Here is a 24,404-nt window from a genome sequence, read left to right on the forward strand (position 1 = left end):
CCCGTGGCTTAGCGGTGAAGTGTGCATGCTCCGCTGCTGGCAGCCCGGGTTCTGATCCCGGGGGCGCACCGACGCGCCGCTTCTCCAGCCATGCTGAGGCCACGTCCCACATACGGCAACTAGAAGGATGTGCAGCTATGACATACAACTATCTACTGGGGCTTTGGGGAAAGAAAAAAAGGAGGAGGATTGGCAATAGATGTTAGCTCAGAGCTGGTCTTCCTCAGCAAAAAGAGGAGGATTAGCATGGGTGTTAGCTCAGGGCTGATCTTCCTCACAAAAAATAAAATAAAAATAAAATAAAAAAAGAATTAAGGGGCCGGCCTGGTGGCGCAAGCGGTTAAGTGCGCGCGCTCCGCTGCGGCGGCCCGGGGTTCGCTGGTTCGGATCCCGGGCGCGCACCGAAGTACTGCTTGGTGAGCCATGCTGTGGCGGCGTCCCATATAAAGTGGAGGAAGATAGGCACCGATGTTAGCCCAGGGCCGTCTTCCTCAGCAAAAAAAAAAAAAAAGAGGAGGATTGGCAGATGTTAGCTCAGGGCTGATCTCCTCACAAAAAAAAAAAAAAAAAAAAAAAAAAAGAATTAAATGAGCAGATAAAGTTAATGCATTCTCATCCTGTTCTGTTGCCTCACATTTCAGAATTAACCATTCTTATAAAGCTGTAATATATATATTTTTGTGCTTTAACTATATATTATATATCCATTGTATGCTTTGAACTTTAAGTAAATGGTATCATATCACGTGTAACTTTTTGCAGTTTACTTTTTTCTCATAATATTTTTTGAGATTTATTAAGATTAATATGTGAAGTTCTAATTCATTATGTTCACTTCTGTTTTAATGTTTTGAATAAATACAGAAATTTATCCCTTCCCCTATTAGTGCCTGTTTGTGCCATGCCTTCCCCTGCCCAAAAAAACACCCCTACAGTTTACACACTTCTAAGTGTCTATTCACATATGGAGGAGTCTTTTAGTTTATATAGCCGGAAGTAGAATTGCTTGGTCATAAGGCATGTGCATTTTCAACTTTGCTACCATTGCCCAAATGCTTTCCAAAATAGTTGTTAACACTTTTGTTTCCACCCGGAAATATCTCCGTGCACTATGTTAATTTTTTGCAAATCTAGTGGATATAACAAGGTATCTCATAGAATTTTAATTTAACATTTCTTTTATTAGTTTGCGTGAGTATGCTTTTAATGTTTATAAGTATTGTTTTCTCTCTCCTATAAATTACCTAAGTTTCTTTCAAGTTTATGCTTTTTGTTATATTATTTTAAAAATTCCTTCCCTGTATAATTGTCTTAAAGATATTCTTTTGTGTTTTATTTTGCTAATTTTAAACTTGGTGTGCTTTCCCTTCTTCTTCTATCTCTGCAAAAGTTTGGTCCTGGTGTTGATTTTTTGGAGTCTAGGTTTTCTTGACTACTTATTTTCCTTAATGATTATTGCACTCTTCAGATTGTATTCCCTCTTGAGCCAGTTTTGAGGCTAAGAATTTTCCAGTTCATCAGTGTTTTCAAATTTAATACCATACATTTTTTATAATATCCTCTTGTAATTTTAAAATCTCTGCTATTTTTCTTCCTTTTGCATGTGTAAAATTATTTTATAAACAGTGTTTTTTCTTTATTAGTCATATGAGAGGTTTGCTTCTTAGTATTTTACAAAAATGGGCTTCTAATTTTGTGCGATTTTTTTTTGTTTTCTATTTTATCATCTTTATGGTTTCCTTCCTTTTACCTGTGTTCTTTTTTTTTTTTTATTGTGGTAACATTGGTTTATAACATTATATAAATTTTAGGTATACATCATTATGTTTCGATTTCTGTGTAGACTACATTACATTCACCACCCAAAGACTAATTACAATCCATCACCATACACATGTGCCTAATCACCCGTTTTCATCCTCCTCCCTACCCCCTTCCCCTCTGGTAACCACCAATCCAGTCTCTGTCTCTATGTGATTGATTGTTGTTGTTTTTATCTTCTGCTTATGAGTGAGATCATACAGTATTTGACTTTCTCCCTCTGACTGACTTATTTCACTTAGCATAATACCGTCAAGGTCCATCCGTGTTGTCACAAATGGCCAGATTTCATCATTTCTTATGGCTGAGTAGTATTCCATCATGTATATATACCACAGCTTCTTTATTCATTTGTCCCTTGATGGGCACTTAGGTTGCTTCCACCTCTTGGCTATTGTGAATAATACTGCAGTGAACATAGGGGTGCACGTATCTTTGCACATTTGTATTTTCATGTTCTTTGGATAAATACTCAGCAGTGGAATAGCTGGATCGTATGGTAGTTCTATCCTTAATTTTTTGAGGAATTTCCATACTGTTTTCCATAGTGGCTGCACCAGTTTGCACTCCCACCAGCAGTGTATGAGAGTTCCCTTCTCTCCAACGCTTGTTCTTTCCCTATGTTTGTTCTGTTGTTCTGATTTTTTGAGATGAACATTTAGAACGTTAATTTTCATTCTTTTTTCATATATACAATTAAAACCATAAATTTCCTCTAACTGCTGCCTTAGCTGCATCCCACAGGTTTTAAAATGTACTTATTTATGCACTTTCATAATACTTCAAACCATATAGAATTCAATGCTGAACTACCTGTGTGCATGTTGGGACGTGCCTTCAGCAGTCAGTCAGCTAGTTCAGAACTGTGCCTTAGCCTTAACTTGTGTAAAGCCTCAGAGTTGCAAGAGGTGAGAGCTAAGGTCTTATAAGTCCTTTCCTGTATGTGTGCACAGCCCTGGGCATCCACATGACCTTCCAGATTCCTAAAATATGTTGGAGTTTTTCACTGTACCCTGTGGATATGCCACTCACCAGCTCTTCCTTTTAAGCTTTTGGTTAGCCTATTGTTTGCCTCAACTATTATTTACCCCTTAGCTGCAGTATTAAACTATTGATTCTGGTTATTTTCAAGAAACGTCCCCAGGTAAAAGGCACTTCACACCAGATGAGGTTTGATCAAGTCAAAGAAATAGAATTGCAAGTGGGATCTTCCTGGGAACCACCAGAGAGTTCAAAGAATGACAATTCTGTGAAATGCGATTTTGAAGGAGCTCTAGCCCCATTTTTGCCCCCTCTAGTAGACACCAAATTGCTGTGTTCACCATGATTGTGGGCTGTTCATTGTCAAATCTACTGCAGAACTGAGAAGAGGGAGGATTGGAATAGGTCATGGTAAAATACAAGTGAGATTCAGCTGTTTTCTTCAATAAACCCTCCCCAGATTGCCACAAGCCTTTCTTGTATTTCCATATTACTGAAATAGTTGATTCTGACAATTTTTTGCCAGTGTTCTTGTTGCTTTTATGGAAGAGTGGATTTTCAGAAATCCTTAACTCCTTGTTTTTGCTGACATCACCTGGTTATAGAATTTTTAAATCTAAATTGACAGCTGCTTTCCTTAGAAAACTTGAAGACATTATTCCATTATATTCTGACCTCTGTTGTTATTTTTTAAAAGTCTGCTGTCAGGCTAAATAATTTATTCTGTCTTCCAGTTCACATTGTCTGATGTTTTGTGTATTCAGTGTAGTGTGTTTATTTCAATGACCGTTTTTATGTAGGAGTTGTGTTTGATTTTGTTTTTGTATGTCTGCTCTTTTTGCTAATACTGTATTATCTGTTTCTTTTCATGTCTTTCATAATTTTAGAGTCTCTTTCTTACTGTTCTGTCTTTACCTCTTGGGGTGCCACCTTTTCGTTTATCTGCTTAATCTTATGCATTTCCTTGTGTAGTTAATAATATTTGGTTTTCAATTCATTATATTGGTGGAGATTGTGTCTTCTATGAGAGTCCTTTGTTCCCTAGGTTGTGGAAGTACTCCCAAAAACGATTTTGTGTTTAGTTTGTGCTGTTCCCCAAGGTCTTTACACACAGTCAACCAGTTTTTACGTTATCTTTTTGGCTTCAGGCTCTTATACCTCATGAGTAGTTTATATTTGTATCTCATGAGAATGTGGGAAGGCTTGAGTTTTTGCACTTTCATGAAACATTATTGATTGCCCACCCAGTGCCCAGAATAGATGACAGACTTTCACGTCACATCCTCTAGTCAGTGAGCAGACATTTTCTAGTTTCCCTTTTCATACACTTGACAGTCCTTTCAGAGCCCCAGCTTTGTGTAGGATCTCAGGTCTAGATCCTGGGCTCAAGACCATGTCTTTTTTCTCATGGGCATTAAAATGTCAACCAATTCAGTAACTTCCTGAGCCACTACTATGAATAATCTCTATATTTCTGAGACCTAGAAGTCTCCTTTCTTTATTAACGATAACTATTTATCAAACCTTTTTGACTTTATCTGTAATTTTTTATGTATTTTAGTGTCTACAGCAACTTAGTCCACAAGGTTGCTGGAAACCATTGTACTTATGATTGACTTTATTCCTACAAGATTATAAGTATTTCCTGATTAATTTTTAAGTTTGAGTTATGGTCTCTTCATTACTAAACATATTTAATTTTTTAGAAACTTAAAACAGTTGCTATTTATTGACAGTACCAGGCATTGTATTAGGTTCTTCACACATATAATGTCATGTAATCTCTATAGCTCTTTGAGGTTGTGTTATTCCTTTTAAACAGATGAGAACATTAAGGCTCAAAGTATTTTAAACAATTTGTCAGAGGTTACAGAAATATTAAGTGGCTTAGCCATGTTCAAATCCAGATCTGTCAGACTCTAAACTTGATGTCTTTCTGTTATTTTACCAGTCTAAGTGAGAAAACAATTGTGGTAAAACATATCTAGTAACCCTTTGTTTATTTATCAAAGTGTTCTGGTGCCCAAAATATGTATTATTCCGTTGTTGTTGTTGTTGTTTTTAAGAAAGAGTTTTCTAGTCTTAGATCCTTCCAGGGTAAACTTTTCCAGAGCTGTTGAGGTAAAAAGAGCAATTTGCTCTGGGTGTTGTTCCTTTCATGGGACTTTTAGATGTGATTGGAATAAGGAAGAGAGATTATAGTTCATATAAAAAGGACTCTTTGAGCTCCATAAATGAGAGTTGCATTTTTGTATGTGTGTGTGTCAGGAAGATTAGCCCTGAGCTAACATCTGTTGCGAATCCTCCTCTTTTTGCTGAGGAAGATTGGCCCTGGGCTAACATCCGTTCCCATCTTCCTCTGCTTTATATGGGACACTGCCACAGCATGGCTTGACAAGCAGTGTGTCGGTGCGTGCCCGGGATCTGAACCTGAGAACCCCGGGCCGCCGAAGCAGAGCGTGCACACTTAACCACTACGCCACCGGGCCGGCCCCAAGAGTTGCTTTTAAATTAGGGAGAATTTCTAATACAGCTGTGTAAAAATAGAATTAGTAGTTTTGAATAGGTAGCGAGTTTTTTGGTCAACTACTCACTCGTAAGAAATACTGCATCGATAAGAGGAATGGGTGATTGTGAGAAACTCTGCCTGAGGGACATAAACCCAGAAGGGTCTGGGCTGCCGTTTTTGGGATAAATAAAGTTTTATTGGTACACAGCCACAGCCCGTTCATTTACATATTGTCTATGGCTGCTTTTATCCTGTAACTGCAGAATTGAGTATTGACCTGCAGCGCCTCAAATACTTACTGTCTGGCTCATTTCCAGCACAAGTTTACAAGACCCTTTCTATAAAAGTAAACCCTGATGAAAATGTTTTTACTTGATTTACCCACGGAAAAGAGGGGAAACTTTTCAACCTTAGGCTAGTAACTCGTTGGTTCTTTTCAATGTTAGCACGTAAGCTACACAGTCATCTTCTTTACTAAGAGCAGACTCAGAGCATATGATGAGTCTTGTTTAGTTATGAAAGGCTGAGCTGAAGACTTTGTCCTTAGTTCTATCAGTCTAATTGAAAACCCCAACCAAGTTCTTTTCTCTTAGTTTTGATTTTACCCATTCTATTCAAACATAGAGCACATTTAGCATCAAATGAAGTTCATTGTGACCTCTGGCAAAGGGAGGCAGCCACATGTGGGAGTGCTAGAAATAAACCTGGTGCCTGTCTGATGGGAAGCAGTGTGTGTCTAACAAGAAAAAGGAACTTGTCTGTCCAGTGAGATGTTTGCTGACTTTTTGTACTCTGACCCCATGTTAAAAAAATATGCAGGACTTTAATTCTTTTGAGTTCATCTCAATTTCTCACCAAAGATTTTTTACTGTTTCTATAAATATACATGCTCCAGTGTTCCTGTTGTGTTTGTTTTTCTTTTGGCCAGCTATTCAGGTTAAATTGGGTCATGTAGCACACACTCTTAAGTTCAATCTCAAATCTTCAGGTACCTTCTATATGTTACTACTTTGATCAGAATATTTTAGTACTTGTTATAAGAGTGTCTTGTTAACATGAATGAAAGTGCATATTTGTCATTTTAATTTTTCTCTGATGTCTCAAAATACTCTTTTGGTATCTTTCATTCTAAATTAGAACATTTCTAAGCCATCAGTGTATTAGAACACCCTGACATCCTTTGGTCAATAGATAATAGGCAATCAGCCTTTTCTGTCAAGTGTGATAGGTTGTCTACATGTGTAAATGTATCTGGCCTTTGGTAGATTTGACAGTCCTCTACGACCCCCCCATTTCCCCACCCCGAAATACATGTGATGTTGAATTTTGGACAGTTGTCTTCATTGTGACTTTACATCTGAGTTGTACTAATGAGGTTTACTTCCCTTTTAAGAGAGCTACACAACAGTTCTTTGATGACACTGGTGTCAGTAGTCTTGGAAGGATGAATTAATGCAAACATTAGGTAAAGGAGTTACACTTCACTCCTTTGGAGGCAATGAGCTAAGATACCACTTAGACTTGGCTCGATGTGTCAGAGTCAAGGCCAGAGAAAACATTCTACATATCCATTCAGAGTAGGATTATGGGGCTGCCACCCCTGCTACTGTAGAATTTATTTCATTTTTTAATGCTTGCTCTAGTGGAAAGGTAACACTTGCTCCTTGGGTCAGAGAGTCTGAGAAAGGAAGGTAAACATTACTAATTGTTGTGAAGGCCTTTATAAGAAGTGTAGAAGTTGAGTGCAAAGGGGGCCCATGTAAGATGGTCAGGGCTTCAAGAGTTTGTCCCCAGCTTGACTTCTGTCAAGCTGTCTCTCTGAGAAGGATGTTTTTTCCTTCCCATTGTGAGCATTCCATCCTCAAGACACTGAATGCTTTCATCGTTGCCTGCTTTTGAAGAGGAAGTTGTTGGACTTTTGCCCAGTTTGGCTGCAAGTGGGGTGGGAGGAGTTGCGGGAAAGTGAGCCAAAGTGCACTTTAACCGGGCAGTGTTTACCTCACATGTGTTGTGCCACGATAAGGATAGGGGTGTTGGTAAGAACTTTCATGCTCCATAGCTACCTTTCTTACTGAGGGGTAAATTTTTAAAAGGAGAAATAATAATGCAGATGTAAAGCAGTCTATTGGTATATCAGGCTGCCAGCATGTAGTTTGACAATTCTTCTTCCAACCTTATTTTGCTGGAAGTAGGAAGGTGCTTAAAGAGGCATAAAATAATTGAATTGTCAGTTGGAAGGAAATTTAGGAACTACTTAATAAAACTCTTCTGATTGTTACACACACTAACACACTCATGCATTCCCCCCAACACACAGACACACCCACACGTACACACATTCTTTTTCTTTCATGAAATCCTTCAAAGGCTTTCTCAATGCTTTCAGGAGAATGACAGAAGTCCTTACATGGTCTATGGGCCCTGCGTAGTCTTTCCAACACTGACTGTTTCTTCTCCTTGCACTCTCCTCCAGCTCTGCTGTCCTTCCTCCTCACAGAGCTCTTTCTTAACTCTTGACATGCTCTCATGGCATTTGTCATTCATACAAAGATCACGTGTACATTGTGCATTTGTGCTTTGTCCACTCAGTGAGGCCAAGAATTGTTTTTTTGCTCATTTCTGTATCACCAACAGCTTACACAATGCTTGGCACATAGCTGCACCCCGATATATTTATTGAATCCATGAATTCCATCCATAGTATTTTCTGTAGTCACCTGACTTTTATTTGAACTTTCCAAGGTATTTCATTCCATTTCGGAGTTGCTCTAATGATAATGCAGTCTTGAGAAAATATTTACAACCAAAATGAGAAAAAGATAATACTAATATATTAAGAACTCATATAAGTCACTAAGGAAAATGTTTAAAAGCCTAATAAACAGGCAAAAAATGTGAATAGCTAATTCACAAAAGAAATTCTTCTCAAAATGGCTAAAAGAGATCTGAGAAAATTTTTATTTTCACTAGGAATCATATAAATGCAAATCAAAGCAAAAAGCTGCCTATCAATTTGGCAAAAATTATTTTGCATGAGAAGCAGCCCGAGAGGCCTGTTGTGCAGTTAGTGACTCTAGAGACTGTGTTAGGTTAAAAAGATAGTTTTAGAGCCACACAGACCTAGTTTTAAGTCTTGGATCTTTCACTTAATTAAATGTATGACTTTTTGCAAATTATTTTTGTTTCTCATTTGTAAAATTGGGAACTTACCTCATAGGGATTTTGTTATTAAATTTGTTTATTCATTCAAAAATATTTATTGAGTGCCTGTCCTGTGCCGGGCACATTCTCAGGCACTGAGGATATGGCAGTGAACAAAACAGCCCTGCCTGATGGAACTTACATCTCAATGATAGAGACAGACAATAATCAAACAAATAAATAAAATGTCCAGGATGTTGGATAGTGTTGAGGGCTAGCGAGGAAAATAAACCAGGGAAGAGAGAGCAAGTATTGTGTTACTAATAGTGTTGCAATTTTAAATAGGACCATCCAGGAATTTCTCACTGAGACGGTGGTGACATTTCAGCAAAGACTTCAAAGCGGTAAAGGAGTAAGGCATGTAGATGTCTTGAGGAAGAATGTTCCAGGCAGAGAAAATAACATATATAAAGGAATGAAGGAGTATTGTGCCTGATATGTTTGAGGAATAGCAAGGAAGCCAGCGTAGCAGGAACAAAGTGAGCAAGGGGAGGATATTAGGAGAGGTAAAGGGGTACTAGATTGAAAGCCTTGTGAGAGATAACAAGCATGTTGGCTTTCACTCTAAGGTGGGAAGCCATTGCAGATATTCCAGTCATGGGAGTCACATAATATGAGTATATTTTAAACGAATTATGTTGCTGTTGCATTTAGAACAGACTACGATATAGGGATGCTAATTAGGAAACTTGAATCGTTATGTAAGAGTTGATGGTAACTTGGACTAGGGTGGTAGCAGAAGGAAGAGTGGAGGCAAAGAAGTACTTAGACTCTGTGTACATTTTCAAGGTAGGCATGAGAGAAGAGTCAGAGATGACCTTAAGGTTTGGGCTTGAACACCTGGAAGGATGCAGTTGCCGTTAACCAAGGTAATGTGTCAGGTGCTTAGCCTGCTGTGTGGTACCTATTAGGTGCTTCATAAAGGGTGGTTTCAAAATTCAGAGGAAAAAGTGAAAGACTTGACTTTTCTCTGATGTGCTTCTGTCCACCTACACAAACAAATAGAATATTTCACCAGAATAACTAGATAATAAATTATACACTTAGCTGGCACATTGGAATTGGCACATTGGAATTTTAGTAAATGACTCCATCTGTTAGCCAAGAGATTTACTCCCTTATAGAAGGTAGAACTCTTATTTTTCCATATAACAAAAATACAATAATGATAAGGGTATCAATAGTAATAAAACTTGCATAAAATCAAAGAAAAAACTCCGTTAATGTTTCATTTTATAGATAATATACACGTGACTCTTTATGCCCATTTTTTTCCTTTCAGGATGCTGCCTTATGGCTGTTTAGCAACAGGAGACCGCTCTGGCCTCATTGAAGTTGTGAGCACCTCTGAAACAATTGCTGACATTCAGCTGAACAGTAGCAATGTGGCTGCTGCAGCAGCCTTCAACAAAGATGCCCTTCTGAACTGGCTTAAAGAATACAATTCTGGGTTCGTTTATTTTGTTTGATTATCGTTTTATGAACAAACAGTCAAATAACTGTGACAATTCTAATTCTCCCAGTTAGAATCATTAGTGTCCTAGAGGAAATATTAGTGTTATTTATTGCTTCATTTCAGCTTAGATCAAAATGACAAATAGGCCTTCCTAAAGTCTTTCAGGTAGTTAGCATTAGAATTCTGCTGTATCTAGATCAAATTTCAGAGCCCTACACTAGTAACCTAAGAATTTAAGTATTTTAAAAATAACGTGTAAGTTTTTGTTTGTGCATCAACTTCTGTAATTATGTTAATGTATTAACTTAAGTAAGTTTTCAATAGATTTTTACAATAGAATTAAATGAGTTTGTAGACTGCGATCTCTCCAAACTAAAAACTACAGTGCTAGAAATTGTGTTACTTATGGTTATCGTGTTGGAAAAGGCTTAATACATAGGAAATTAAGGAATTTCACAGTCAGGGGAAAATACTGTGCAAGTAGTTTTGGCTAAAGACTTTGAAGTCAAATTTAAATTTTATCATTGGCAAAATCAAAAGACTTGTATGTGAGAATCAGTTTCCAAATTTTGATCTTAGGGCCTTGTCTCTAAAGGGTTTATATTACTCACTTCTAATTTAAGTCAGTGATTTAAATGGTTGGAACTATAATACTTGACTCTTAAATTCTGGTCTTAGGTCAAAACTGACTAAAATGTTCCAAAGCCCCAGCATCATCGAGCAAAGCTGACGGTCTCCTCTCATTTCTGTGCATGTGAACCTCCCTCTATCCCCGCTGAAACACGACTCTAAGGACACAGCAGTTTGAATGTCTGAGGTCCAGTTATCTGAGTCTTTGAGCCAGTCAGCTGACTCATCTCTGCCCTGCTCCTGTGATGATCATCCTCACTGTCTTGGCTCATCCAGCATGTTCTGCTCATATGGTTTTGGCAACTCTGTGATGCAGTTCTCTTCACAATTAAAAAGGAAACAGAAGTGTGAATTGGGTCTCATCCCACACATTTGGAGGCTAAAAACCTTTGTTGCTTCTATTTTTCCTCTTGTTCAGGGATGACCTGGACCGAGCCATTGAAGAGTTTACCTTGTCCTGTGCCGGCTACTGTGTAGCTTCTTATGTCCTTGGGATTGGTGACAGACATAGTGACAACATCATGGTCAAAAAAACTGGCCAGGTGAGCTGCTCTGCGGAGTCTGCCAAGGTCCGCAGTGATGTTATTGCTTATGTCCAGCACAGTCTCTTGTGAAACTCAGGCAGATTCTTTAGTGAATCTCGGAGTCATGTCTTTGTCTTTTCTTTTATTTCCCACCCCTTATTTCATGTACCATCTATTTCATATATTCATTAGTTTCTTTACTTAAAGTTAGGTGATAAGCATTTATTTAAATGTTTAAAAAGTTATTGCACTTATTTAAAAGTGACCTATTCTTTCAATATAAGAAATTATATTTGGAACATATATGTTCATAAGAGTAGAAGGAGCAGATGATGTGCAAGATGTATTAACTTTTTTGTGTGTGTGTGAGGAACATCAGCCCTGAGCTAAAATCCATGCTAATCCTCCTCTTTTTTTTTTTGCTGAGGAAGACCGGCTCTGAGCTAACATCTATTGCCAATCCTCCTCCTTTTTTTCCCCTCAAAGCCCCAGTAGATAGTTGTATGTCATAGTTGCACATCCTTCTAGTTGCTGCATGTGGGATGCGGCCTCAGCATGGGTGGACAAGCAGTGCGCCGGTGCACGCCCGGGATCTGAACCCCAGGCCACCAGTAGCAGAGCGCGCGCCCTTAACCACTAAGCCACGGGGCTGGCCAAGATGTATTAACTTTAAAGAAGATAACAAATGCTAAAAAAACAAAAGTTGAGATGAACCCCACTTGAGCCATTTTCTCTTTTAGAACATCAAATCTCATCATATATGGGAGTAGGGAGAAACGGAGGAAGAATAATATCATTTTTGGGGTAGCTAGAGAACCAGAGAATGTTATTTATGAAGAAGCTCTTAGTTTTCACATGAAAAATTTCTCATTTTTTGGAGTGGCTTATGTTTGTTTGTTAGTTATATTAAGCAAAGACAGATGAGATAATTGGGATAATTTTTCAGTTTAGCCACCCTTGCAATTCCGTGCCACTAGGGGCATTCCAGAATGAAAATTTTTGGGTCACTGTGTGAGCTCTGGACCTAGGTGGGACCCAGAGTTTTAAACCTCCTGGGAGAGCTAGGTAGTTCTGGCTTGGGGCTTTGAGAGTTGAGCTTTGTGTTCATACTTAAAAGGGTTCCCTCAGACTTCTGGTAAATCAGGTTGAACCCATAGGTTTTTCTCCATTCTTTTCTGACACTCTTCTAATATATATTAAGGAATAAGAAATAGGTAAATCCAAGAAGTCAAAGATAATAGGGAAAGAGGCCATGGTGGGTGAAAGACATCAAGAGATTTGGGGATGATAGAAAGCAAAATGGAAAAGCAGCAATGACTTAGCATAGCTGAGAAAATGGAAACCTGTGTACTTGTAGAGGGGTATGTCAGTCCGAGAAAATCTCTGGAATCAGAGGCACTAGGTACTGCTGAAGGTGGCAATAGGAGAAGAGGCTGAAAACAGGATTGATTGGCAGTTTGTATATGGAGCATTTAGGTGCTCAAGTCCCCTTCCCAACTCCGTGAAGGAGAGAGGATTTACTCCTTGAAGAAACTGATTCTTCTGACTCAAGGACACCAGGTTCTGCAGAAGCTGTGGCAAAAGTGCCATGTTAAAAATGGGGATGATATGAAAGTTGGCATACTAAATGGTACGATCCCCAGCCACTTCCACTTGCTTTGCTCCAAGAACACTAGAAACCAGGTGTATATCCCTACTCTCAGCAAGAGACTAGATGGTTCCTTCTCAAGAGAATTTGATTGGTTCCAGTGAAAAGACCTACAGATCTTGAGAGTTGAGGTCTCTTTCTAGTCATTCTGCAAGTAAGCCCACCAATCAACAATCCTACCAGATACATAGAATTTTCTTTCACCTTTTGAGTGACCCATTCTTAGATATGAATGGTCAGCCAAAGCTGAGCAGATATTTGAGGGAACCCTCCACCATGAAAGGTGGAGACCAAAACAAGCAAAATGGGAAAAAAAACAACTCTGGGGAAAAAAATTATTGCAGTCAACAGAGGATGATTTAAAAAATCAAAACAAAAAAGACATTGCATCCTTAAAGTAATAATAGGATTTTATTTTTTAAAAATCAGAAAGTAGAATTCTTGGAAATGAAAAGAAGAAAGAAAAAAAAAGTTAAAAGAGAAGTAGTATAAACTAAAAATCAGCTAATATTTATTGGACTCTTAACTTGTAGAAGGCACAGTTCTAAGTTCTTTAGTTAACTTCTTCACTCTTCCTGAAAACCTTACAGAGTAAGTGGTAACATTATTCCCATTTACAGATGAGAAAATTGAGGCAACAGAGAGCGGACATACCAGGATTTAAATCCTGGCAGTTTGGCTCAGATTCTGTTTTTTAGCCACCATGCTATAAACTGCCCCTTAATATCCCAAAAAGAAGCAAAATATCTTATAAATAGAAAAAAGAGGATCTAGAAATGATAGAGAATCAGTCCAGGGACGTCTGTTATCAGCATAATAGGAATTCCTGGAAGAAGTAACAGAGAAGAGAAAGGGAAGGAACTTACTAAATAATATAAAATAATGTTTTATAGTATATATAATAGCAAATAATATAGAAACATTTCCCAAAGCTGATGTTCATGAAATTCAGTAAAAAGCACACGAAAGTTCCCTTATAGTGGATGAAAAGACACTAAAAGTCCCTCTGCCATGACTATTCAGTGCATCAGGCACAAAGAGAAGGTCTTAAAACCTTTCCAGAGACCCAGCAGGTCACATACCAGGGTTCAGGAGTCAGACTTGGCTTCTCAATAGCAACACTGGAAACTATAAGACAGTGGAAGTTAGCCTTCATAATTTCAAGAAAAAATGATTTCTAACCTAAAATTCTATAACCAGACTATCAGACAAGTACAAAGGTGGAATAAAAACATTTTCAAACATACAAGGTCTCCAAAGCAGTATCTCCTCCCCATTTTTTCTCAGAAGGCTGGAAGAATAAGGGCATCCACCAGAATAAGGGTCTAAACCAGTAGTTCTCAACTGGGGTGCTTTTACCCTCAGGGGACATTTGTCAGTGTCTAAAGACGTTTCTGGTTGTCATAACTGGAGAGAGGGAGTATTCTACTGGCATCTAGTGGGTGTAGGCTAGGTATGCTGCTAATCATCTTACAACGTACAGGACAGAACCTCACAACAAAGAATTATGGGGCCCAAAATGTCAGTAGTGCCAATATTGAGAAACCCTGGTCTAAACCAAAAGAGAATGTGATGTGGGACTCGGGAGACAGGGACTCCAAATGGGAGAAGAGTGAAGGGAGAGCCCAGGATGATGGTTCTGTGGCAGGCCTGGAGAACAACCAGCCCAGACAGGAACCAGCAAATTACCTGATCCTGTGGAAAACTGTTTTGAAAATGATTTTTAGATTTTTAAGAAGATTTTGGGAAGAATTAATGATAAGGTCATAGAACACAAGCCAAAAAAAGTTTTGTCAAGGAAAAAGATGAGCAAAAAAGGAAATGTCATGTGTCTTATCTTTGAAATGTATTTACATAGTCTGAACAAAATAAACACTGAATGTTGACTTAACCAGAAATTATGATATAACGTGCTGCATTGTGTAGCATTACATCAGCACAAGAGTACTAAGTCTTTACCTTCCATAATAAGAACAGTAATCCAAAATTAAGTAAAAAATAAGTATAAATATACTCTTTAGGAAAATGGAAGCAAATACCAGGAAAAACACATGAAAAGGGGGGAGAAGTTACCTCTAAGTAGTAGCACTCAAGGTGGTGAGGGAGCTGGTGGGGCAAGGATGTATTCTCTTTTCTTTTATATTTCTTTATGTGTATGTTTATTATTTGGATGTATTTTTCGTTTTAAAGATTTGTCTTTCCCGCAGGGTATATGCAGTTTAATATCAGGGTTACTATTGAATATAAAAGACCTAGGAATGTTAGAGACACTCTCTTCCCAAGTGGCCCAGTAGGCTATGAAAAGAGAGAAGGGCTCAGATGAGGTGGGTGTAGTGCGTGGGGGTCTAGGACTGCTGAGATCTTGTCTTTCTATATGAGACTCACCAGAAAAACAAGGGAAGTTAAATCTCCCACCCCACCTTTTTTCCCCAGCTCTTCCACATTGACTTTGGACATATTCTTGGAAATTTCAAGTCTAAATTTGGCATTAAAAGGGAGCGAGTGCCTTTTATTCTTACCTATGATTTCATTCATGTGATTCAACAAGGAAAAACAGGAAACACGGAAAAGTTTGGCCGGTGAGTATTGCCCTTGTGTCAAGGATCAACACATCTAACAAAACATCTAATTTCTTTCTCCCTAGCTGGACTAGCATTTCTGAGCTGAGGCTTTCTCAGGTCTGGCAGATATTCAGTCTGCTAACAGGAGGTTTTTGGGGAGTTTGCCTGTCAGATCCACATTCTGGTTCTGAAATACTCGGAGAGGAGAAACAGAATGCTAAAAATTTAAAATAAGTTACTGTGTTTTATTCCAATAGTATACCACCTTTTACCTGTCTTAGAAACTTCTCTGAAAATCTTAAGATATTTGATAGTGAGACACTGAGGGATAGGCATTTTGCTGTCACTCTATGTGGAGTACAGTAAGGGAGCCAGGGTTCAGGGACAGACTTTGTAATCTCTGATCTATTCTTCACTATTTGTATCTTTCCAAGTACATTACTTGTCTTCTTGTCTTTATTTCTTCATCTTAAAATGGGGACAAAAATAATTAAATTTGAAGGCTATTATGGTAATTAGAGATATATTGTATGATGTGACCAACTCATACTATAGGCTTACCAAGTGATTGCTGTTATCATTTCTGGTTTTGCCAGAGTTTCTGCAGAATATACCTCTGGGTCCATTTTTCTCTTTGGCAAAATTAGGGAGATAGTTTTGGGTGGTCCTCTTGAATGGCCATCTTGAAGAGGAGAGAGAGGGAAAGCAGATGACAGGGAGGCGTAATGCAAGAGCATTGACACTGATTTGGGGGACATGAAAGAAATTAGTCTCTGGAGTCAGACCGTAAATCTAGTCTAGACTTATGTTCAGAAATCCTCGTGGATTATAAGTATCTCTTGTTTTATAATCATTTTTTGTGTCTCATAAAATATAAAAGCCTGGATTAAGTGTTATCATAGAATTTCAATTTAGTTTTGTTTTTGAAAAATATATGTATGGTTTTAGAGAGCTTGATTTATTTTATGTAAATTTTAGTCCTGGGACAGTTTTCAAAGAAGTAAAAATCAGAAATGAGCCTTTAGTTCAGTCGAAACTTTCCAGCTCTAATGGAAAGTCTAGATATGTCTCTCTTGTTTTCCTTTATGAAATTTACTATCTCCCCTCTAACATCATACTTTTGGGATTTGCCGCATCAACTAAAGGTTCCGCCAGTGTTGTGAGGATGCATATCTGATTTTACGACGACATGGGAATCTTTTCATCACTCTTTTTGCACTGATGTTGACTGCAGGGCTTCCTGAGCTCACATCAGTCAAGGATATACAGTATCTTAAGGTACAAACCCCTTCTTTTGTATATGGGACTTTGTGGGTGTGGAGCTCAGCAATACTTGCCTATTTAGATCAAATGTTCAGAGAATAGAACAGAGTCATTTCCTGTGAGACGGTTTCTTATCCAGGAGTGGTAGCGGCAAGCAGCTGAGTTGTCTTGCAGTAATCATAGATTTGTTTCATCTTCAAAAACCCTTTGGCAGAGGTCATGTTATCACCCTACCTGGGTATTCATTCTCCCTCCTGCAAACAGCATTTAAATAAGGACATGAGGCACACTGCTTGATGGTGGCTGGGGAGGCATGCTGAGCCAGCCTCACGCAGACTTTGATATTTGTACATCACTACAGAGGATGCATAAAATCTGATTTTTTTCCCTTCATTTTTAGGACTCTCTTGCCTTAGGAAAGAGTGAAGAAGAAGCACTCAAGCAATTTAAGCAAAAATTTGATGAGGCACTCAGGGAAAGCTGGACTACTAAAGTGAACTGGATGGCCCACACAGTTCGGAAAGACTACAGATCTTAACGATCAGCCTTTGCTCCTAATGTATTTGTTGGTTTCGTTTAGTTTTCCTTTTGCACTTGCACTAAATTGTACATGATCCTGCTAGAGATAAAGGGAATGAAATCCTGGAACCCAGAGTTAAATTAAGAACAAGGCATCCCACAGAACCTAATCTGAACAATCCCTGATGACCACCCTCTGCTTTTTGAATGCTTCCAAGATTCGTCATGAAAACTGTCAACATTATGGATAATCATTTTCTGCTGACTTTGCACGCCAAGGAATGCTACTAGAGATTGTTTTTTGTCTTTCTCTCTCTTTATTTTTTTTTTACTTGGTACTTTTCTGGAAAGGTGTAAATACTTCTTTTTCATATTGTGACCAAGTGTTATCACTCAGCCAGCTTATCCACACCTGGGGACTGGTGGCTGTTCTTACTTTCCAAATGAGGCTTAAAAGAAAGGTATCTTTCTTCCCTTTTTAAATTGTGTGAACTACAACTTATAATATAATTTGAAATTATGATTATTTTTCAAAAGAAATCTTTTAAACCTGTGGAAACATTAATTCTTTTGTGGATATTTGTCTACCACGATAGTATCATCCCAACCAGACTTGCTGAAAATCTTCTGGTGAGGCAAATATAATATATATGCTGCGTATATATTTATAAAATTTCTAGTGGGAGTTCTATATAAAAAGATGTTTCTTTGGTTTTCTTCATCCTGTGTTTTAAAGTTTTACAAAAAGCAGACTTTTTCCTGAGTTACTTTTTAGTTAACCACGTGATCCAGTTCTTCCAGCTGCTTCTGTGATGAGGCACATGTTAATACAGTTTTACATGGTATCTATGAAAGAGTTCACTTCATAGAGCGTAATATTTGAGCGAATGTACCCAAAACAGAAAGCAAATGAAAAGGAAACTTTATGGAATAAACTCCAGACCTAAAATTCAGTATTTTAGTAAAATGCCAGCTGTTCTTACTATATTTATTAAAACTTGTGATAATGTGATTTTTCAAGGATATTAGTTCAAATTGAAATGGTTTCATGCCACATGGAATTCTTTAATTTATTTGTTGAGGTACCATATATTTAGGGTGCTAGATGGCAAATAATGTTAATATGTGCAATAGGAACTACTGGTTTGAATGTGTAAATGGATGCTCTTTCTGAGTATTGACAACATCCAGCAAAACTACTGCTTATTCTCCAAAGACTATTGGGAGCTCTCAATCCTCAAAGACATGGGAAAGAGAACTGAGTATTTGCCCTGTGACTGAGTTTTCTATAGGAATTTTATTAAAGATTGTTTAATTTTGTTGTTCTCCTTAATGTTCTCAGTCAAATAAATGGGTGAGCTGGTTTTGGCTGCTCTTGGGATGTGTGGGCCTCTTCTTTATATGCAGCACAGGCCTTTGGACCTTGGCACTGGGCCTCTAAGAAATGGCCAAGTCAAGACAAACCAACCTCAGGAGTAGGCTCATGGTCTCGTCCTTAATTTCTCTCCTTGTTTCCCAGCCCCATCAGGCAGTGTGGGAGGCCTCTTGGACTTTGGTGGGAACCGGAGGCAAGAGGGTACCCTCATTAAGTTTCCACAGCTTTGGGAGGTACCTTGAGGTCTTGGGGAATGTCCCTTCAGTTACTCTGTACCCAAGCCAAGGCCAGACTGTAGCCACATTGGAGCTTTCTTCCATGGGGCAGATGCTCAGAGCAGGTCACAGTTTCTTGGAAATAACTTAGTTGAGGATGGAGTTGACCTCTGAACTTAGCATTCTGGACTAGACTTAGAGTTCCAGGAATGGGACTGTAGAAGGCCAAGTTTGTTCAGGGATCTTTGTCCAGTAGCAGTCAGCCATTACATGCACAGGTCGCAGGTCAGAGGTTTGGAGAGTGGTGAACGTTGCCAGGCAGAAGTGGGCACCACTGTTTCCAGAGGGGTCTCCTCAGCCTATAAATATATGCCAAATCAGTGAATGTGAATGTCTTTAAGAACAAGAAAGGGAAATGAACCTCCTCAGACAGTGCTGGACCTGAGCCTGGGATGGCTCTTGACACGCCATCTGTAGGCCCCCCAAAGAAGCCAGGATACTGGCACAGTAGCCCTCAGTTGCTGCTGAGCACTCCTTGCAGGTGCTCCCTAAATACTTGCTGAATTGCATATCTCTGATTCTCAGGGACTCTGGCTAAGCCAGAGGAGGTGGAAGGCAGAGGAAAGCCAGCCTCTGGGATGGGTTTGGGGTCTGGGCTGCCTGGGATCAGCTTCTTACATGGGGGCTGGTTACCCAATGCCTTGGCTGTTAAGTGCACTGGTCTACAATGAATCTAACCCCAAAACACTTGGCTCCCTGTCTTTTGGTCCTTTCCCAAGTTTCCCCAAAATAAGGTTTTGGAAACCCCGTACATTTCCATACTTGAGGACAGCAGCTGTATCTACCCGGTCTAGGAAGACAAAGGACAAGTTTGTTGAACAAGTAATTCCTGAGTATCCACCTCATGTCTGTAGGCAGACCCTGGGCTGCAGAGGCCAATATTTGCCATCCAGCTCTGCCTCTGTGATCCTTGAGTAAGGTATTTATTTTATTTCTCAGAGTCTGAGCTTCCTGGTTTGTAAAATGAGACTGATAATAACTGCCCCACTCACTTCTGTGGGGTGGGGAGAGGCTAGGTTAAGACTGTGAATGGGAACATATGCTGAGTCCCAATTCAGAGGCAAACTCATTTCTTTCCCTGCTTCCTCCTCTTGAAGGCCACTGAAGGGAGGAATCTCAGGCAAGGAAAGCCCTTCCAGAGCTCTGTCTCTGTCTCCTGTCTGGGGTGACCCCTCCAGTGCATTCTCAGTTCTGCCTTGTTCTGCCCATAGCCCTGACTGTCAGCACCAGACCTCAGCCAGGCAGCCTATAATGCAGGTGTCACTTATCTGCAGAAGGTGAAAGATTGGTCCACGGGGTGGAAAGCAGAGTGGTACTGTGCCATGTGACCCTGACTCTTGGGGATGGGCAGCTCTTAGAAAGGAGCGGGCAGGGGCTGGGGTTTCTTGGAAGAGAGGGTCTCTAAGCTGAGTTTTCAAGGACAACTTTGAGCTAGGTGAAGGGATGATGGGAAGAGCAGACTGGGCACAAAGGTACAATATATATGAAGGTCTGGAGGTGAGAAAAAGCAGAGTTCATGGGCATTAACAGCTGAACAATTGTTTCTTTCCACCTACCTCTTTCCCTTCACTCCAGAATGCTGCTTCTCTTCTCAGGGAACCAGGTAGGATCTAAACACCAGTTGTCATCCTGGACCCTCTTCCTCTTTTAGTATCTGTGGCAGTTATAATTATCCCCTTTTCTGAAGATGGAAAAACTGTCTGCCATCACCTTCTGGATTATTCCTACTCTAAAATGTATAACTAATGGATTTTTGAAACTCATGGTTCCTTTCCACTTTTAACAAATCCCAGGTTCAACACTCAGAAACGTTTGACCTTTCAGACCTTCCCTACCTTCCTCTCTTCTATTTTTTTACTGTGAAAAATGGCACATAGAGAAAAGTGCATAAAACCATAACACGTATAAATAACATCAGTATGTTATGGAGCAAACACCCTCGTAACCACCACACAGGTCAAGAAAGAACATTGCCAACACCTCAGAAGCCCCCCAAGTTCCCCTTCCTGGTCAGGACTCCCTCCCTCTCTGCCAAGGTAATCACTATCTCTTCTTTTATGGCAATCATCTATTTCTTTATTTTAGAGTTACACTGCCTATTTTTTGGGTCAGGCATCTTTCACTCAACATTGTGTTTTTAATATTCAGCCACATAGTTGCATGTATCTCTGGTTCATTCTGTATCGTCACTGTATAGTAGTCCATGTTATGGATATCTCATAATTTGTATATTCTTCCTACTGTTGGGACGCATCCAGGTTGTTTCTAGTTTGAGGCTATTACAAACAATGCTGCTATGAGAATTATAATGTATCTGCTGGTTCACATATGTACATATTTCTTTGGATGTGTATATTTAAGATTAAAATTGATGGGTCATAGGATTATGCATGTCTTTATTTTGACTAAGTAATGCCAAAATAAGTAGTTGCACCAATTTATTCTTCCTCCAATACTTAATTCTTGTTTCTCCACATTCTCACCAATAACCAGTTAACCAACATTTAAAAGATTTTAGCCATTCTGGTGTGTGTAGTCAACTAATTTATTTCCCTCATTAGTAATGAGATTAAATTGCTTTTTTGTATTTGTTTTTGGCCATTTGGATTTTCTCCTTTGTGAAATGCCTGCTAAAGTCCTTTGTCCATTTATTTATTTGGGTACCTGTCGTTTTGGTTTTTTGTTTTGTTTTGAGGAAGAGGTTTTTGTTTTTTTTTTCTTTTTGTTTTTTATGTGAAGTTCTATATATATTTTGTATGTAAGCCTTTTGTCAGTCATATGTGTTGAGAACATCTTTTCCATTCAGTGTAACATTCTCATTCTCTTAATGGTTTCTTCTAATAATGTAAGATCTTAATTTAACATCAAATTTATGGTTATTTTCCTTATGGTTAATATTCCTTGTGTAGTATTTAAATCTTTCCTTACCCCAGGGTCATAAAGATACTCTCCTAGATTATCCTCTAAAAGCTTTGTTTTTGTTTTTTTTTTTACCTATTCCATTTAGATCTATAATCTACCTAGAATTGCTTTTTATATATAGTGTGAAGTGGGAGTCAAATTTTGTTGTTTCCCATGTGCACTAAATTGTCCCAGTATTTTTCATTGGAAAGATAATCCTTCGCCACTGTTCTGTAGATCCACCTTTATCATAAACCAAGTGTCCATATATGCGTGAGTTTGCTCCTGGACTCTAGAAAATATTCAGTAGACTTCATCTCCCTATTTTTATTTTAATTTACTTAATTTATCAAACTCATACATAGATGTGTGCCTAGCACACATCTAAACTATGTTTAATCCTTATAACAATCTTATATAATGGGTACAATTGTTTTTCCCCACTTTACAGATGATAAAATTGAGACACAGTTTAAGTAATTTGTCCATAGTCACAAGGTAGGAGCCAGTATTCAAACTCAGGGAGTCTGTCTTAAGTGTCCATGATCTTTACTGACAATTATCAATGATGCCTCAATATACATTTCAGAATCTGCTTTTTGAGATCTGCAAAAAGAAACCTATGGAAATTTTGAATGGGGTTGCATTACTTTATAGATTAGGTTGAGGCAAATTGACATCTTCAGAATATTGACTCTTCCAACCTATGACAATGGAGTGTCCTTTATTTAGATCATCTGTAATTTATATCTACAATGATTTATAGTTTCCTGTGTAGAGTCTTGTATATCTTTTGGAGATGGAATCTGGCACCCTGTGTTTTAATTAAGTTTTAACTAAACTTTCAGAGCAATCAATAGAAATACAACTGACGTTTGTATTTAGCACACTTACCAAACATTCTTATTAATCCTAAGAATTTATTTGTAGAAATTATTTTTATTTTGCATATATCATCTACAAATAATTACAGCTTTATTTCTTCCTTTCTATTCCCTTCAACATTTATTTATTTTTCTCGCCCTTCTGCACTGGTTAGGAATTCTGATAAAAGGTTGAATAGAAGCAATAGTCAACCTTTTTCTGATCTCAGAGGGAAAGTTTTCAATATTAAGTATGATGTCTGCTCTGGAATCTGGAGTTTTTTTTACTAGATTAAGGAAGCGTGCTTTGATTCCCAAGGGATTTTTTTTGAAAAATCATGGAAAGATGCTGAATGTTATGAAATTATTGGTATGTCATCTTGATAGGATGAGTTAATCTTGATTGATGTTCATATATTAAACCAAGTTTACATTTCTGGAATGAGCGCAACTTGATTGTGATATATTATCTTTTTTATATATTGCTAGATTTGATTGCCAATAGTTCATTTGGGATTTTTGGGTCTATTTTCATCGGTGGGATTGGATTAGTCCGTAAATTTCTTTTAAAGTCTGTGTCAGGTTTTGTTATCAATGTTTTTGTGACCTCATGACACAAGTAAGATTGGCATTATTTCTTTTTTTTTTATTTTAAAAATTTTTATTTATTTATTTTTCCCCCAAAGCCCCAGTAGATAGTTGTATGTCATAGCTGCACATCCTTCTAGTTGCTGTATGTGGGACGCGGCCTCAGCGTGGCGGGAGAAGCAGTGTGTCGGTGCGCACCTGGGATCCCAACCCGGGCCACCAGTAACGGAGCACGGGCACTTAACCGCTAAGCCACGGGGCCGGCCCAGCATTATTTCTTCATTAGAAGTTTGATAGAGTTTTGCCAGTGACTATGATGTTTTCTTTGAGGTATAGATTTCATTTCTTTAATAGCTAGAGAAATATTCAGACTTTTATATCTTATTGCATCCGTCTTAGTGAGTTGTAATTTTCTAGGAGTGTATCTATTTCATCTACATTTTCAAATTTATTTTTATAAAGTAATGTGTTAAGAGTTTATTAATGTTGCAGGATCAATAGTGATGTCATTTTTTTCATTCTTGGTATTAGTGCCTTCTCTATTAGTCTCACTAGAGGTTTTTCAATTGTATTGATCTTTACAAAGAATCAGCTTTTGGCTCTTTTGATCCTTTGTTGTATGTTTATTTTCTATTCTCCTTTTATCCTTATTATTTCCTTCCTTCTTTATTTGGATTTATTTTGCTGTTATTCACCCCCCCCCCAGTTTTATAAGATGGTTGCTTAGCTGATTGATTTTAGCCTTTATAATAACAATATTTGCATCCCATAAGTTTTGATATGAAGCCTTTTCATCACCATTCAGTAAAAAATATTTTCTCATTTCCATTTTGATTTCTTGATGACCTACTGGTTATTTAGAAATATGTGTTAATTTCTAAATTGCATGGATTTTCTCATTACTGTTTTGTTGTTGATTTCTAGATTGATTGTATGGCATTCAGATAACATATTCTGTATGATTTCAATTCTTTCAAATTTGTGGGACTTACTTTTATGACTCACAACATGGTCAGGTATTATAAATGTTCAGTGTGCACATGAAAAAATTCATATTCTGCACTTAGCAGATTAAGTGTTCTACATATGTTCATTAGATCAATTCTGCTAATTGTGTTGCTTAAATTTATATATCTTTACTGAGTTTTTGCCTAGCATTTGTGAGAGAGATAAGTTAAACTATCCCACTATGATTTTGGATTTGCCTGTTCTAGTTGTCAACTTTTATCTTACAGAGTTTGAGGCAATATCATTAGGTGCATACAAATTTAGAGTTGATTTATATCCAT

General features: G+C 38.2%; 1 protein-coding gene across 5 annotated transcripts in view; it reads left to right on the plus strand.

The window, feature by feature from the left end:
* Window positions 1-21,147, plus strand: part of PIK3CB (phosphatidylinositol-4,5-bisphosphate 3-kinase catalytic subunit beta) — a 181,694-nt gene extending 160,547 nt beyond the window's left edge. For all 5 annotated transcript variants that reach the window (XM_058552075.1, XM_058552077.1, XM_058552062.1 and 2 more), the window contains 5 exons: window positions 9,795-9,962; window positions 11,017-11,140; window positions 15,204-15,349; window positions 16,477-16,609; window positions 16,995-21,147. In XM_058552075.1, the coding sequence (XP_058408058.1) occupies window positions 9,795-9,962; window positions 11,017-11,140; window positions 15,204-15,349; window positions 16,477-16,609; window positions 16,995-17,132 (709 nt within the window). In that variant the 3' untranslated portion in view covers window positions 17,133-21,147. The remainder of the gene's footprint in view (window positions 1-9,794; window positions 9,963-11,016; window positions 11,141-15,203; window positions 15,350-16,476; window positions 16,610-16,994) is intronic.
* The last annotated feature ends 3,257 nt before the right edge of the window (window positions 21,148-24,404 follow it).

Source organism: Diceros bicornis, chromosome 2, assembly GCF_020826845.1.
Source record: "Diceros bicornis minor isolate mBicDic1 chromosome 2, mDicBic1.mat.cur, whole genome shotgun sequence".
NCBI lineage: Eukaryota > Metazoa > Chordata > Mammalia > Perissodactyla > Rhinocerotidae > Diceros > Diceros bicornis.